At 34.8% G+C, this 16,168-nt stretch overlaps 1 protein-coding gene across 1 annotated transcript in view; it reads left to right on the forward strand.

The window, feature by feature from the left end:
• Nucleotides 1-16,168, forward strand: part of sycp2l (synaptonemal complex protein 2-like) — a 45,554-nt gene that overhangs the window by 29,103 nt on the left and 283 nt on the right. Inside the window, 12 exon segments of the mRNA XM_073864174.1 lie at nt 6,206-6,255; nt 6,878-6,920; nt 7,019-7,124; nt 7,202-7,248; nt 7,390-7,495; nt 7,643-7,780; nt 7,872-7,961; nt 10,493-10,596; nt 10,902-10,996; nt 11,148-11,247; nt 11,408-11,466; nt 16,049-16,130. Of these exon segments, the coding sequence (XP_073720275.1) occupies nt 6,206-6,255; nt 6,878-6,920; nt 7,019-7,124; nt 7,202-7,248; nt 7,390-7,495; nt 7,643-7,780; nt 7,872-7,961; nt 10,493-10,596; nt 10,902-10,996; nt 11,148-11,247; nt 11,408-11,466; nt 16,049-16,130 (1,020 nt within the window).

Below are 16,168 nucleotides of genomic sequence, written 5' to 3' on the forward strand. Positions count from 1 at the left end.
GGGTGGAGCCCAACTGGTGGCAGAAAGTGAATGCTTCTCAATAGCTGTGTGAAGTGTTTTAGCGTTAAACTGTGATTTTTATGGATCCGGTGTTCTGTAGAAGTCTGTTTCCCCTATATTTCTCTTAAGTGTAATTTTTCTTATAACGTTTTCACCAAGTTACGTTTATTTTTTAAATAAATTAAAAGTTTAAATGGGTTGGCTACTAATTGTGTGCAGGTATGTAATGTATATGTTAAGAAAAAAGAAAAATGAGGCACTCCTGATAAATGTATAAAAAGCCTTTAATCAAACAATGGCTACATGCCTACGCGTTTCAACTACACAGTTTTCATCAGGGCATCTTCATTTGATGCCCTGATGAAAACTGTGTAGTTGAAACGCGTAGGCATGTAGCCATTGTTTGATTAAAGGCTTTTTATACATTTATCAGGAGTGCCTCATTTTTCTTTTTTCTTCATATTATATTATAGGCCCATTTTTGAAGAGCACCCTGGATTGTTTATACATTATATATATATTTTTGACCCAGAGAAGCATTCCTTTTTCTTCGTTTTGTAATGTATATGTATTGTTCTTTATTGGTAAATCAATTATTTTTACAGTATGAATCGCTGACGTACTTATAGGAGCAGTACTATCATGTATTCTGTATAATATAATTGAATATTTCATTTTCCTGTTTTCAATTTCTTCCTTATATTTATAGCCTACGTGTTTGTTCTAAAACTATTATGTTTTCATACAAATTAATTTGTATAGGCCTGTTTATATATTATTAACACTTTACATCGTGTGTGTGCTATGTTTATATATTTATTAGTAAACATCATAATTTAGAACAAACAGGAAGAAGACATAGGCTAAGATATAAGGTAAAAAGAAGTAAAAGAAAACGAAAAAATACGAAAACTTTAATAAATGTTAATGTTATTGACATTATGAACTAATTCAAATCTTTAATCTTTCTAAATAAATTATAAACGTAACGTGATGAAAACGCTATAAGAAACACATAGAGGGATAAGACTTCGACAGAACTCCGGATATCTTCTCTAATTATTTTCTATTGTAATTATTAAAAGATTTCCAAATAATTTCATCACTCCAGTCTGTCCAGTTGGGTGCTTATTGCAACCATAAACACCTACGTTTATCTTCAAATGGTGTCTTCGACGACGGTATACTATAAAAATGAAGGTCATCTATTTTGGCATTCCTATTCTGACACTCAACAGCACAACAAAACATTTTCTAGTGAGTTTTATTGTTCGTTCCACTCGTGTCTCATTCATTTCCACTGTTTTTCTGCCACCACATGCGTGCGTGATGTAACTGTGACGTCGACTCGCAAAAGGTCTATTCGATTTGCTTTTCATTTTAGCTTCTCTAATTAGCTTTTCCGTGACACTTTTGGTCCTTGCAAATGGTCAAATGAGAAATGCAAATTAGATATGGCCAGGTGGATGTAACAAGCTCGCTGATTGGCTCTGATTGTACATCTGGCGCAGATTTATAGATCTTGGATGAGGGCCCAAAGAGTCACGGAAATGCTAAATAGAGAGGCTAAAACGAAAAGCAAATCGAATAGCGAAAAGAATAAGGAGAACCATCGGGAAAATGAAAACAAATGTTAAATGGAAATGCCCTTTTAAATGCCTAATTTAAACCAGTATTTGTAGTTCACCGTGTGCAGAATTATTAGGCAAGTTGTATTTTTGAGGATTACTTTTGTTATTGTACAACTACAGTGCTCTTGGTCAATTCAAAATGTTAACAAACCCTCAAACCTGAACATTTAAGTAGTAAAAGTGAAATTTTGGCTTTTTTAAGAAAAAATTTCTATGTACATCATTATAAGGCAACTATTAGTGTGCAGAATTATTAGGCAACTAAATGAAAAACAAAGATTTTACCATCTCACTTGGTTTTTTTCCCCTTTTAAAGTGAGAATAATACACAAACTCTACATTTACAAATAAACATTTAATAAAAAATATATAAATTCAGTGACCAATATAGCCACCCTTCTTTTCGATAACAGTCACAAGCCTTCCATTCACGGATTCAGTCAGTTTCTTGATCTGGTCTGAACCAACATTTTGTGCAGACGCAACCACAGCCTCCCAGACACTGTTCAGAGAGGTGTACGGTTTACCTTCACTGTAAATGTCCTGCTTAAGAAGGAATCAAAAGTTCTCAATAGGGTTTAAGTCAGGTGAAGAAGGGGGCCGTGTCATTAGTTTTTCACCTTTAAGGCCTTTACTGGCCAGCCATGCAGTGGAGTACTATGATGCATGTGATGGAGCGTTGTCTTGCAAAATAATCAGTCTTCCTGAAAGATGCAAACTTTGTCCTGTAGCACCGCTTGAAAAAAGTGCTTTCTACAATACAGGCAGGCAGGCACAGACAAGTATTATTAAAGATGAGCTTGTTGGACCTTTTTGGGTTGAAAATGGAAATAAAAAACAACTCTCAGACTTACTGACAATTTTTAGAAGACACTTTCTTCAAGCAGTGGTACAGGAAAAAATCTGCATCTTTCAAGGAGACTTTTTTATGCAAGACAACGCTCCATCAAATACATCAAAGTACTCCACTGCATGGCTGCCCAGCAGTAGCGGAGTGGCCATCGGGAGAGTCGGGACATTTCCCGGTGGGCCGGTAGTGTTTTAAGGCTGCGAGGGCCGGTCTGATAATAGTTATACATTGCGAGAATTGATGTGAAAAGACGCGTCGCCGAATGCCTGTTTATTGCAGTACATATGCGGTCGGATTGATCTATCAAGCGGAGACTATTTGATAGAAAGTGTGGATTAAGGATGTTTAAAATCTCTAGCCTGGTGGTCAGTACTTGAATGGATAAAATCAGCACATTTGCAAAGGTTTATCTCCATATGGCTATATATCATAAATAAAATTTAGAAGGGTAACTTTGCAGTATCACATTTTATATTTCCTACTATTAGATTTATATTAGATTTCCATATTAATAGACGAGAGTATTCAACTTGAATTTATAAATATCCTCACAACATTATTATTTCTCAAAACTTTGACACAAATTATTTTCAAATGAACTGCATTCTTACAGTTATTCAAAGATGCACACATTATTCCAGATATGATTTGAATATTAGACGAGATTATATAATGGCAATGAACGTCTCATATGCCAATAAATATCCACATATAAATTAACATTACAGCATAATGAAATAAAAAAAAAAAAACAAGGAAGCAGGATTGGCATGTAAATTGTATTATAATTAGCGGGAAAAAAGCAATATTACTGAAATAAACTGGTAATGCGCCAAACACGTTAAAATAAATAAGAAATAACCGTGGAAAAAACATTATCTCTCAAAACTTTATATGACAAAATTATATTTAAAGGAAATATTCTTACAGCTATTTAAAGATGCACAAATTATTCCATATTACTCCCATTTATGAGTACATTCATCTCTGGCCTCGCTTTGTTATGTAATAGCTGATTGAGGTGCGCATCTCCGTCTTTCAACCAGGTATCATTTTGTATAGTTACTCATTTAGGAAAATTAGCCATGATTTAATGATTTTATTATTATTATGAAAATGTTTTTTTGGGGAGGGCCGGTGGTATACGAAATTTCCCGGTAGATTTTTTTTGGTCCCCTGCTGGCAAGTAAAGGCCTTAAAGGTGAAAAACTAATGACATGGCCCCCTTCTTCACCTGACTTAAACCCAATTGAGAACTTTTGAGCCCTTCTTAAGCAGGACATTTACAGTGAAGGTAAACAGTACACCTCTCTGAACAGTGTCTGGGAGGCTGTGGTTGCGTCTGCACAAAATGTTGGTTCAGACCAGATCAAGAAACTGACTGAATCTGTGAATGGAAGGCTTGTGACTGTTATTGAAAAGAAAGGGTGGCTATATTGGTCACTGAGTTTATATATTTTATTTTTTTATTAAATGTTTATTTGTAAATGTATAGTTTGTTTATTATCCTCACTTTAACAGGTGAAAAAACAAGTGAGATGGTAAAATCTTTGTTTTTCATTTAGTTGCCTAATAATTCTGCACACTTGTAATTGCCTAATAAAGATGTACATAGAAATATTCTCTTAAGAAAGCCAAAATTTCACTTTTACTACTTAATTGTTCAGGTTTGAGGGTTTGTTAACATTTGAATTGACCAAGAGCACTGTAGTTGTACAATAACAGAAGTAATCCTCAAAAATACAACTTGCCTAAAAATTCTGCACACAGTGTATAAATCCAGTTACTTATTTCACTTTTTAAATCGCTTTTTGAAATACATTTAGAAATTCCATTATTTAATTAAGAATTTGTAAATGCAATTTAAAATGATGAATTTATTGAGTGTTTTATGTTGTTTTTGTAAATTGTTATATTAATTTGAACTATTTATTAATGGATTAATATTTCATTTCTACAATATTTTTATAATCTTTCTTTTTATTGCCTAATATTTATTAAATTTTGCATGACTCTTATGGTCCTCCATACAATGTAGACGTATTTACAACATTTAAACGTAGCATTATTAGGTTTTGACAGCTAAAAAACGTAAAACATTTACATATCTTTCATTCCATAAAGATTGCTGTATAATTTCCTTTTAACCATTTTAGCGATAACTTACCCTAAACCCAAACTCTTTTTATACAGAATGTTTAAACACGTAATGTATTCTTTTTATATTATGCAACGTAACGGACAGATATCTTTAGGAACATATTAGTAACAATATAGCATTCAAAAGATATTTTAAGGTGCTACAGTCCTACGCAAAACAGTTTATTAAAATAATTTAACGTTACTGTTTAAAAAACCATAACAGACAGACAAGTGTAATCATAACTTATTTATTGCGAATATTAAAATCAGTACCAAAAGTAGTTAAAATGACGATGTGCTACAGTCCTCTCTGGAGTAAAGTAAAGAGAAGTAGTCAGTTAAAGTTATTAATCCAAGAGTTTGATCAGCGTTGATCCGGCTTCCCTCTGTCACGGCGCACATTTTTAATTTCAAACGTACACCATCAGAAATGGAAATGACGCAAATATGTCACGTGGCACTCAAAGAGCCAATGAGCTTTTGATATCACTGCCGTAAAGTAATGTGTCTTAAAGCTTCTTGACGCGGGATATTTGAATTCACGTTAACGAACGCGCGATCTGACTTTACGGTTGCTGATGAGAACTCGAATCAAGATCGCTGGATAAAGGACTGAATTTGGATCTGTTCCTCGCAATCGTATGAATTTTAAAGATGTCGATTACAACAAATGAATAAAAGTAACATCTTTTGTGAATTTGTTGTATTTTGTTGTAATTATTGCTTAGTAGTAATAAAGCGTAATTGCATAGAAGACAGCAGGAGAAAACGTGTTTTTGTGTGTCATGGCAAACAAACTAAATTAAAATGAATAGCATTTCTGTATTTATAAGTTTTAAAATGTTAAATATTGTGAAATTCTCTGAATATCATAATCGTTAACGTAAGTAAATGTATGTATTGTACAACCACACTGAAACGTAAAAATACATGCGTATTCTCATAAGATCACGTTGGATCATTCCACAAGCAGGGAGTAGTGAAGGAAAATGAGCGAGGATGTGATTAGTGCCATTTTGTGAAAGTATGACAAGGAAGGCGCCTCTCATTTGCTGAACGTAATGTTCTGGATGGGGTGTAGGAATGCAGGAAAGTGTGAAAGTATGCCGGTGTAGTGCTAGGGAAAGTTCTGTAAGTGAGTAGTAGTGCCTTATACCTTACACGGGTTTCAATCGGTAGCCAGTGGAGAGAGCTGAAGAGCTGTTATGTGAGCCCTTTTTGGCTCCTGAAAGATGAGCTGAGCTGCTGCGTTTGAACCAATTGGAGTGGTTTAATAGACCCTAAAGGAAGGCCAGCAAGGAGAGAATTGCAGTAGACCAGCCTACAGATTACCAGGGGCTGGATCAGGAGTTGTGCAGTAGTATTGTATAATACAAATCGACATGATCACGCTGTCTTTGCAATTTAATCCACGAAGGACAGTTTGTTAAAGACAAGAATCTAAATAAAGTAAAATTAATGATTGAATTCAAACTTTGATGCTTCTACTCTAATCCCATCATTAGATTATGAGACTTTATTTCTCAAACAGGATATCATATAACTTTTTTATCAATGGACTGAGTGTGGCCTTTCTGTTTAGGTTGCACGTGCCAAAACGATGTTGTTCTGTCAGTCATCTTCATCTAATGGGTAAAAGACATTTCTAGAAAAAAACAAGATCTGTGTTGTCTGAAGATCCTCTTTTAATGAAATCATCAGATACAGTAATACATTTGCCACATAAAGACAGAATCTCCTGAACATACATTTTGTCACGGTTATTAAAAGGGACAGTAAGTAGGGTTTTAAGTGTTTTATTAATCAAAATCAATGTCTTTATTCATATGTCCTCATTGGTGACCTCTGCCAATGATATGACTTTTCTTAGTAAGCTTAGAATTTCTTCTCTTTACTTACATTGAACGGGTAAGTCCAAGGAGGCTTCCATGTCGTTCCGCCATACTGATAAACTATAATAGCAGAGAGGGACAAAAAGCACTAGCCTACCAACGCGTTTCCACAACGCGTTTTCATTCAGAACACGTGAACCAGCTGAAACGGACAAGGAGATCAGTGATTACATAACCGCTACCGTAGTTGCAACATGCATTTGGAAAAGCGAGGCGCACTATTCATTTGAATGCAAAATACAATTTCACCACTCGATGGGGGTAAATCCTACTTATTGTCTCTTTTAATGTCTTAACGTGCTTATAGACTACATCCTAATCAGTGTTTAGATTCCCTAAGAGCATTTGCATTTCTTCATCAGGTCTACAAAGTCGCTCCCTGAAACTCTAGGCAAAGCTGTCAAGGTTAGCGTGAATGTGGCCTATTAATGCACATTAAGTGGCTGTTTTTTATACATTGGAAATTGTGCACTAAAATGTTATGCAAACCTGGTTATTTGCAGAAAAGAATTAGGGTAATGCATTCAGGAGATGAAGAGTTTTTTTACAGAGATACGCCACACACTGATTACAGCAGGAAGAGACCCAGAACTAAAGGCAAACTCCGAGGTATTGCCAATCAATTCTTCCCCTGCAGGACTGCATCTCTTCACATATTCTGCTGCTAACAACTTATTTTTCTGTAGTACTACCTCTGTCTTCACCCAGCAGTAATGAGGAGGAGTATTCCAAGGTAAAGTGAAACATATTTCTGCATAAAAGATATTGGTGAAACAATGTCCTTTCACAACTTACTGTATTAAGCATTACAGTATGTGTAAAGAACAATTTGCCCTAAGACTGAGGATCTTTTTGTAAATGTGTGGGTTTTTAGTATTCAACCCCCAAGCACAGATGTCATGAAAAGGAAAAAGAAGAAAATGAAGAATTGCAATCTGAAGTAAAACTACTGAGATCAGTAAATGTTACAGCTGATTCAGGTTTGCTAATTCATCCTCTGAATGATGGAATTAGAGACCACATCTCTCTTCATTTTCTGTCTTCAAAAGGTTTCTAAAAGTATCTCAATGGATTTTCATGCCTCTGATACTCATTTCTTTTATGCCATTTTCTGTTGTCATTTCTAGGGTTTCAAGAAAAGCCTGTTGTTTTTGATAGCAGTTTACCATTGGAGGAAGCAGATAATCTTGTTGAAAAATTACAGGAACATGGTTTAGATATAGAGGAATCACATTTTCAAAAAAATGAACAACTTGAATCAACAGGTAAGCTTTTGTTCACCCTTTTTTTGTCCAAAAATTGAACCAAGATGTAGCACAGATAGAATGGGATTATGTGGTTGTATGTAACACACAGAGCCGTATCTTGCTCTGAAAAGGGAAGAGCTCCGGCCTAGACTTAAACCAAAGAGGCTGTTCTCATCCATACCACTTGAGGATGCTACAGGTAAATTATCTTTAGAGACTAAAAAGTTAAGACCGATATAATCTGTGAGTGTGAGTCAAGAATACATGAGATACCCTCAGGAGGTCACGCTTTTTCGTACGTTTGTCTGAAAACTTATTACAACCCTAATCCGTTTTTTTCCACTTCTCACAGCTGGTTATGGTATTTTTGCAAATTCTTTATGTAATGCAACACTCATGCTCTTGTATGGATTAAGCAAATCAAAGTCATGTATACATACAGTATATAGCACCTCTGTAGAACCATAAGTGATGTTTAAGCATGACTTCAGCACCACATATGGTTGAACATAGCACAAAATGGTTCTAGACCAATGCCGTTTAGCACTAAAATGATAAGCCAGTGAATTACTTTAAGCGCTATTTAGCACCATTTTTTTAGGGTGGCATGTCATACTTCATGTTTTTGAGGCTCTAAGTATGTTTAAAAAGTAATTAAATTTGGCACAAGCATTAGAGTTATCAACCATTAGTCATGAGCAAAACATGTTAGTCATTAGCTCCGCCCAACAGGAAGTTAGTCGTTTTGTGTTTTATAAACCATGCATCTCAATCAGTTTCCTAGCCCTCTAGGTCATGAATCAGTATATTGTGTACAAGGGCTCGAGCACTGGCAAGGACATTTGCACACTATACAAAGGGATGGCTTATTTGTCTGGTGAAGTGACCATTAAAACATATTGTGAGACAGTGACATTTTCAAGCAACAAACTAAAACATGTCTCTGACTTAATAAAAAACTGATTAAAGTACATTATGAAAAACATTTTAATTATTCGTTTTTATGTAGTACAGACAAAAACAAAGTCCAGTAAAAAAGACAGTGTGCTAGTACAGCGTTAAGATTAAATAGAAAATCTATTAAGTATATACATTTCTAAGTTATGGAATTTAATTTGTACCTTTGCCAAAAAATAACAAATTAAAGATGTAATATGAATAATAGAAACAAATAAGATATTTAATTTGTTTTTGGTATATTTAACCAACCGTTTTAAGTCTCAGACACATCCGACTCAGTGGCCAATTGTAGGAGTGGCTGAGATGAGGCTGTGCTCAGCGGGGTAAATGAGCGCTGATGCTTCTCTGGCGTGCCTGGAACTCACTTTTTTTTATTAATCTAATCAGACTTTTAAATAGGTGCTATCTTTACTTATTGATTGCAGATTTGAAGGTTATCTATCTATATTCTCAGCTAAACTAATCGTTAAACTAAATTTTGTGACCCAGAGAGTGTAATATTGAGAATCTGCTCTTTATTGCCAATGAGTTGGCTTGCACGATTTCGGTTGGAGAGGGTAAGAAAAGGACACATAATTTCTCGTAAGAACACATAGGGAGCTTTAAAGAGTAACTAAACCCTTAACCAACTTTTTTTAGTTAATGATCTGTAAGAATGATACTTTATTAGTGCTGTTCATTGATTTTAGCAGGTTTTTTGACATTTGGATATACAGTGTTTCAATACTTCAATATATGGTGTAAAAACGTCTGAGTGCTGCCCTCTTCAGGTTCAAGCTCACCACGCCCTTGTTACGATCTCACCACATGCTTGGTACGAGCTTAGTTCGTCCCTTTATCTCCGTTGGGATCTGCCCACTTTTCTTGCATTTTTCAAATATTGCCAGTGGGTGGAGTCAGGCTCTGACCAGGGGTTTAGTTACGCTTTAATGCTCACTGGGTTTTGCGTTGCATTGTGGGAATTTTTAGGTATCAAATGTTTCTGTGCACTGGAAGTATTTTGCAATTGAGAAAAGGTCGACTCCCTGATAAGTGCCCTTACCACTGAACAAGGGAGCTGATTGACGCATCCATAGATTTTTTTTGTCAAATGCTTGTGTTGAACTTTTATATACTCCGCTAATGCATTAATAAGATTGTCAGCAAACTTAGTCAGCCTTACCAAAATATTAAAGATGCTTAATTGCAAACATTTGGCTATTGTGGGTCATGGCGCCATCAACTGGCAGCAGGGAGTTTATTATTTGCAACATTGTTTACAATAGTCAAGTGATATTGACCCACTTTAATACACATGCCCACTGTGCCTTGTTTTCTGAGAGCCAGCATTGCGCCATATAGTGCTAGGGCCTGTCATCGCTTCTTGCAGCTATATTTAATGCACTGTTTTGATCTGTTTCAGTACATTTTTCGACCACTATACCAGTTTACTTTGGGTTAGAGGTTAGGTTTAGTTTTGTTTTTTAACTCTGCAACTCTACAAAACTCATGTTTTTAAAATGAATTTGAACCATAACTGTGGACAAAAGTAATGGTAATGTTTGCTTTATCATAAGTTTACAGGTATTTAAGTCGGTGACATTTGCTATTGTAATTTTGGAAGAAACGTTTCTGTACTGGTTGCAAGTTTTTTCCTGCTTGAATAAAAGCAGCTTTTGTTTACTGCTGCTCTTGGCCATACAAAGAAAGTGAGTTGAATGCCAATAAGAAGGACTCTTAGAGGTGTGTGTGTGTGTGTGTGTGTGTGTGTGTGTGTGTGTGTGTGTGTAGAGAGAGTTTCTAAAGTGTTGGAGGATGAATCGGAAGAAGAGTTGGGGGCAGGTGTCAGATCTGCATTTCACTCCTTTAAGACTCAGCTGAGAGCTCATTTTTCTGTGAGTACAAGACAAAAACTAAGTAACAAACTTTGATTACTAACAGTTATTGAGTACTAACAGTGTCCTTTTTTGTTTTGTTTTTATTATGCACAACTTTCATTTCATACGAAAACACTTGAAATGTAGTGCAGAAGTTATAGGAATAAAAGTTGCTTTGTCTCATGGTCATACATGTACAGATATAAACAACCCCATTTCTTTGGTATTATATTGCCTTAATATACTTGCCTTTTTGGAATGATATGAAGGGAAAATATCATGGGAACTAATCCTTATGAACGGGACCCTTTTTTGTGATCCAGAACAGGTATAAAAGAATCGAGGCTAGATCACTGCAGTCCTTAACAGACTGTCAAAGAAATGTGACCTCTCTCTTGGGAACTGTACATAGTCAAAGGTACAGAAGACAACATTAACATTCAGCAGCTTTTTCATTGGTTGTACAGTACTTCAAATGAAACGATTACAAATAATGCTGCTCACTTTCCATCTGTTTGGCAGTATTATTAACTTTGTGCTGAGAATTAACTCTGTTTGTCTATGTGTAGACTGTTACATTTGGAGCATTTCCAGACCAGTGTGGTGCAGCAGCTGGAATGTTTGGAGCAGGACTGCCTGACTCTCAAATCCATCGAGAAAGAAACTCTGGTCTGTCTTCACTCACTTACTACAAGTAGCATATTTCCTACATTGGATTGCAAAAACCCTGAAAAAGCTCTGAGCATATAGTAATCTGAATGGAGGATATTTAATAGCAAAAGTTATTTGCTTTTCTCTGTGTAATAGACAGTAGATGATTGTGTTTCAGAATTTCTGGCAGTTGGAGGCTAATACAGTTCGAGCTTTCTGTGATCAACAGCAAAAGAGGTACACAGCTATAAACCCATTTTATTTGCTCTTCAGTTTAGATGAAGTGGAATTGGACCTATTTTTAAACGAGTGAAACCATTATTCTGATGTAGAAGTTTTCAAGTATTCGTTTACTACATTGTCAAAACATGATGTTGCATGGCATGCAAGTAATATTAAATTTAATTTGTTTTGCAATTTTGTATGGAGCCCATCTAGGGTCATCTACTCTGCGTGCTCACAATTGGTGTCATTTCCTCTCCATTTATGAACTGTTGTTAGTAACTTTATAAACGGGATTTATAAACGGGTCTCTAATTTCTAAATTGTGTGCTGATGGATTTAACAAACTTAATTTAACCATATTTTGCACCATATACCTACAGATATATAGACTTCTGCAGAACAATTAAGAGGATATGACCATTAAATTAATCAGTGGGCATAGATTTCTAAATTGAGGACAGAGATGGATTTTTTTTAAAATTTTCATTTAAACATTTTAAAAAAGCAACACTCATTAAACAAAACCATTCAAAATATTCGGTAACACTTTACTTGAAGGGGTGTTCATAAGAATGACATGACACCTTCGTAATCATGTCATGAACATGTTATGCACGTTTATGATAATTGAACAAATGACACTAAATGACAGTTATGTCATTTTTAATGCAAATATGACATTGTTTATGGTGTCTTTATGACATTGTTATAGACTAGTACAATATAACTTGTCATAAATATGACATAACAGAATAATTATCAAACTTAAGAAAATACCCAGCTTAATGGGTTAACATTACATTAAACTGGCATTTAAATGTCATTAAGTGTTAATACTCTGTCAAATAGTTTTAAAACGGCATCATGAATATTTTCTTGACCTCAGCTACAGTCGTACAAATTGAATGTCAATAAAATGTCAATAAGTGTTAATACTATGCAAAATAATTTTAAATACCTTGAAAAAAATGCAACAGACATTTTGTACTTAAGTTTATGGGTTTTTAAATTTTCTGACATGGAAGAAAAAATAACAAAACCGTTTTTGCAGCGATATGGACCCAACGCTGCATGGCTTAACCCATTGTTGCACTGTGTTCATTTTAATTTTAGGTGAAGCGGTCTTCAAATGCAATAATAATAATAATAATAATCATAATAATAATGATAATTATCATTATCATTATATGACAAATTCAATTTGTATCACTGGTCAATTATGTTGTCTTGGTAATGTCAAGTTGTCATGACAAAGACATCTCAAACAATGTCATCTTTAGCTTAACAGATGACATTTGAACAAATGACACTTAATGACAGTTGTCAAAAACATGCATAAAATCTCCATGTTCATGGCACGTCTCATGCCATGATTATCAAGCTGTCATGTCAGTCTTATAAACACCCCTTTAAGTAAAGTGTTAATATTCTTTATCATGAAAATACCTGAAACAATTTGAAGAACAGCGATATAAATGTGCTTATAGACGTTTCCTTTTCCTTATAGAGTTAGTCCTGTGTTTATATGAAAATCTAATTTACTCATGTGTTTTATCTAAGCTAGATAATTTATCTCACAACCACAAATGTACCATGATTATTGTTAATGTTATTTATTTGATGTTTATGCGAACAAAAGTGCACTTGCATGTAAAATAAATTTTAAATCTGGTTTGCATCAGTACTTTTTACAATTTCTAGAAATTGTTCACAAAACCATGAAAATATTGATAACGTGGTATAACCGTGTGGTAAAATTTTCATACCGTTTAATATCTAACTGAAAATAAGTGTGTGCTTTTTAAAACATTTTTTTAGAATTATTTACAAATCTGTTTGTAATTTGTTTAGAAATCGAAAATATACATTTGCAGAATGGTGGACACAGATCTTAAAGGGGTAGTTTACCCAAAAATAAAAATTCTGTCATTTTCTCACTCTCATGTTGTTCTGAATCTGTATGAATTTTTTTCTGATGTTAAAGGCGGAGTCCACAATGTTTGAAAGCCAATGTTGATATTTGAAATCACCTAAACAAACAAGCCCCTACCCCAATAGAATCTGGACCTTTTGTTGATAGACCTGCCCCACAAATACGCAACCCGGCAAGGATGTCGGTTAGTAGACACGCTCCTTACTGCTGATTGGCTATAAGTGTGTTTTGGTAGTCGGCCCGTCTCTTTTTCCAAAGCGTTTTTCAAACATCGTGGACTCCGCCTTTAAATTTAGTAGGAAAAACCAATATGATAGAATTCAATGGGTATCGCCAACTGTGTGCTTACCATCATTCATCAAAATACCTTGTTCTTCATTTATCACAATAGTTCTATTTGTTTTTCTACTATGAAAGTCAATAGTTACAACCAGCTGTGTAATTACATCATTTATCAAAATCTCTTCTTTTGTTTTCATCAGAAAAAAATTTAATTCATACAGGGTTAGAACAACATGAGGATAAATTATGACAGAATATTTGGGAGTGAACATCCCATTAAGGTTTTCTGAAATATTTCTCCTACATAACCCTAGAGGTATGGAAGACCAAATACAAAACTAAAATAATAAAATGTTATATTTAAATCAGTCATTAATTTGTTTAATGAGGTTCTCCTAGTGTAGTGGTTATCACGGTCGCCTTACACGGAAAAGGTCCCCGGGTCGAAACCGGGCAGAAAAAAGACTTTGGTGGGCAGTTGTAGCCTAGTGGTTACAGCGTTGGGCTTGTAACCTGAGAGCAAGGCACCCCAATTGCTCCCTGGGCGCTGCAGTGATAGCTGCCCACTGCTTCGGGTGTGTGTGTGTTCACAACTTGCAACGTCAGCGTGTGTGTTCACTATTCACTGGATGGGTTTAATGTCACAATGTGTTAAAAGCTTAACGCACAAAGATGGGTAAATGTGTAATTTTAACACATTATGTATCATCATGTGTTGATTTTGTGTTAAAATAAAACACAAGTTGTGTTAAAAGTAATACAAAATGTGTTTATCAATAATAATTCTGGGATGGATTCTGGGACAACGCACTTAGTGTGTTGCTTTTTAATAATAATAATATTAATTGCTCAATGATGCCTTTTTGACTCAAATGTAATTTTATATGCCCAATTTAACCAGATTTTCATAATAGATTATAGTTCACAAATGTCAAGCAGACAGAGGGCGGTGCTTATTGGCTAATCCTTTTAGAAGGATTGCTCTGGACAGGAGTGTTGTACTCTGAGGATTTTAATTGGTTTAATACACAAGTGGCCATAAGACCAGATGAAGTTAAAAATGCACTTTTATCAGTATCTGCAAGTGACACAAGTACTGTTCAGATTGAATACTGCTAAAACACATCTCTGTGTGCACCGCGTGGGGATGAAATTAGACTAGCGATACTTGTTTCCTTTTCAATGTATTTATTCAGTTGTTATCTATAGCTACTAAATGTTCACCTCACTTCACATGTGGCATATAATGGTGGTACCAAAGTGCTGTTTCTGTGTTTGTGTGTGATGCTGTTCAAAGCAGGTTCACAAATTCAGACAGCCAAGTTCACCTTAAAAATTGCTGTGTTGCGCTAAAATTTAACATCAAGCCATGAACTTGAAATAATTACAAAAAATAAGTAAAATAAAATAATATACTTATTGATACACTAAATATTACTTTGCACTGACCTGACCAGTCAGCCAGGGTATAGCCACCCTAAGCAATACCCAACTGACCCCCACCCTACAGCAATCTGTCTCTTCTATTTCCATACCTGTTATAAGCACATAATAGTTTTATGCCCGTTTCCCAAGCTTAAAGCATGTTTCTGGATGTTGTGAGGGGACGTGTTCTAGTAAGATTAAACATCAGAGTTCATGTAAAGAACGAGTATAAGAAAATATACAATATAATACAATGTTTACGTAAAGCCATGTCTAAATGTCCAGAAGATTAAATCCAAAGATTTGGGTATGCTGGAGCTGGCAATTTACAACTAAAGACTGTGCCATAATGCTTGATGTGTATCTAGTCTAGAACATGAAAAAAACAGGAAAGTGTGCATGCCATGTCCAAATTCAATAAAAGGGGGAAAAATGTTGTTGTCTGCCTCTAAACCAATGAACACGAAGCCCCACTCACTGTCTGTTAGTAAAATATTCTTTATTATTATGAAAAATGTCTTACATTTGGTCAGTTAAGCTTTATTTGGGAATTCAGCTTATTATGAAAAACATTATTATAAAAAAACAAATACAGTGGTAGTTCGTGAAAGTGGATTTTAAATGTTTCAAACAATAAATGTTGTATTTAAGTGAATATACTTAAGTGTTGTTTAAATAATGGTCCTTTTTTAACTAAATAAATTGCTACATTTATTTGATTTATTGAAATAATTATTAATTCCATTGTTTTGAGTGCATTGGTCCTTTGTATAGATGGTCTTGCATTTTGTTGACACTCTTACTGAGAGAATGAGAGGGCAAATGTAGATAGTTTTTTTTTTTTCTAGCCAATGCATTTATGAAATGTACCTACAGTGAACTGTATACATACTATGATCAGTTGTGCAGTTTATTTTATTTTAGTATTCTGAGCAAACCTGTGTTCCATGCTAGGTTGGATTCTTTTACAATCTCTCAGGAATCTGCTGATGCTTCATACAGTCTGTCAGAGAGCCAAGAGACCCAAGTCAATGTGGTAAAGTTTTTCTTTACGACTCCTTTACCGCAATGTCT

This window comes from Misgurnus anguillicaudatus, chromosome 25, assembly GCF_027580225.2.
Source record: "Misgurnus anguillicaudatus chromosome 25, ASM2758022v2, whole genome shotgun sequence".
Classification (NCBI taxonomy): Eukaryota; Metazoa; Chordata; class Actinopteri; order Cypriniformes; family Cobitidae; genus Misgurnus; species Misgurnus anguillicaudatus.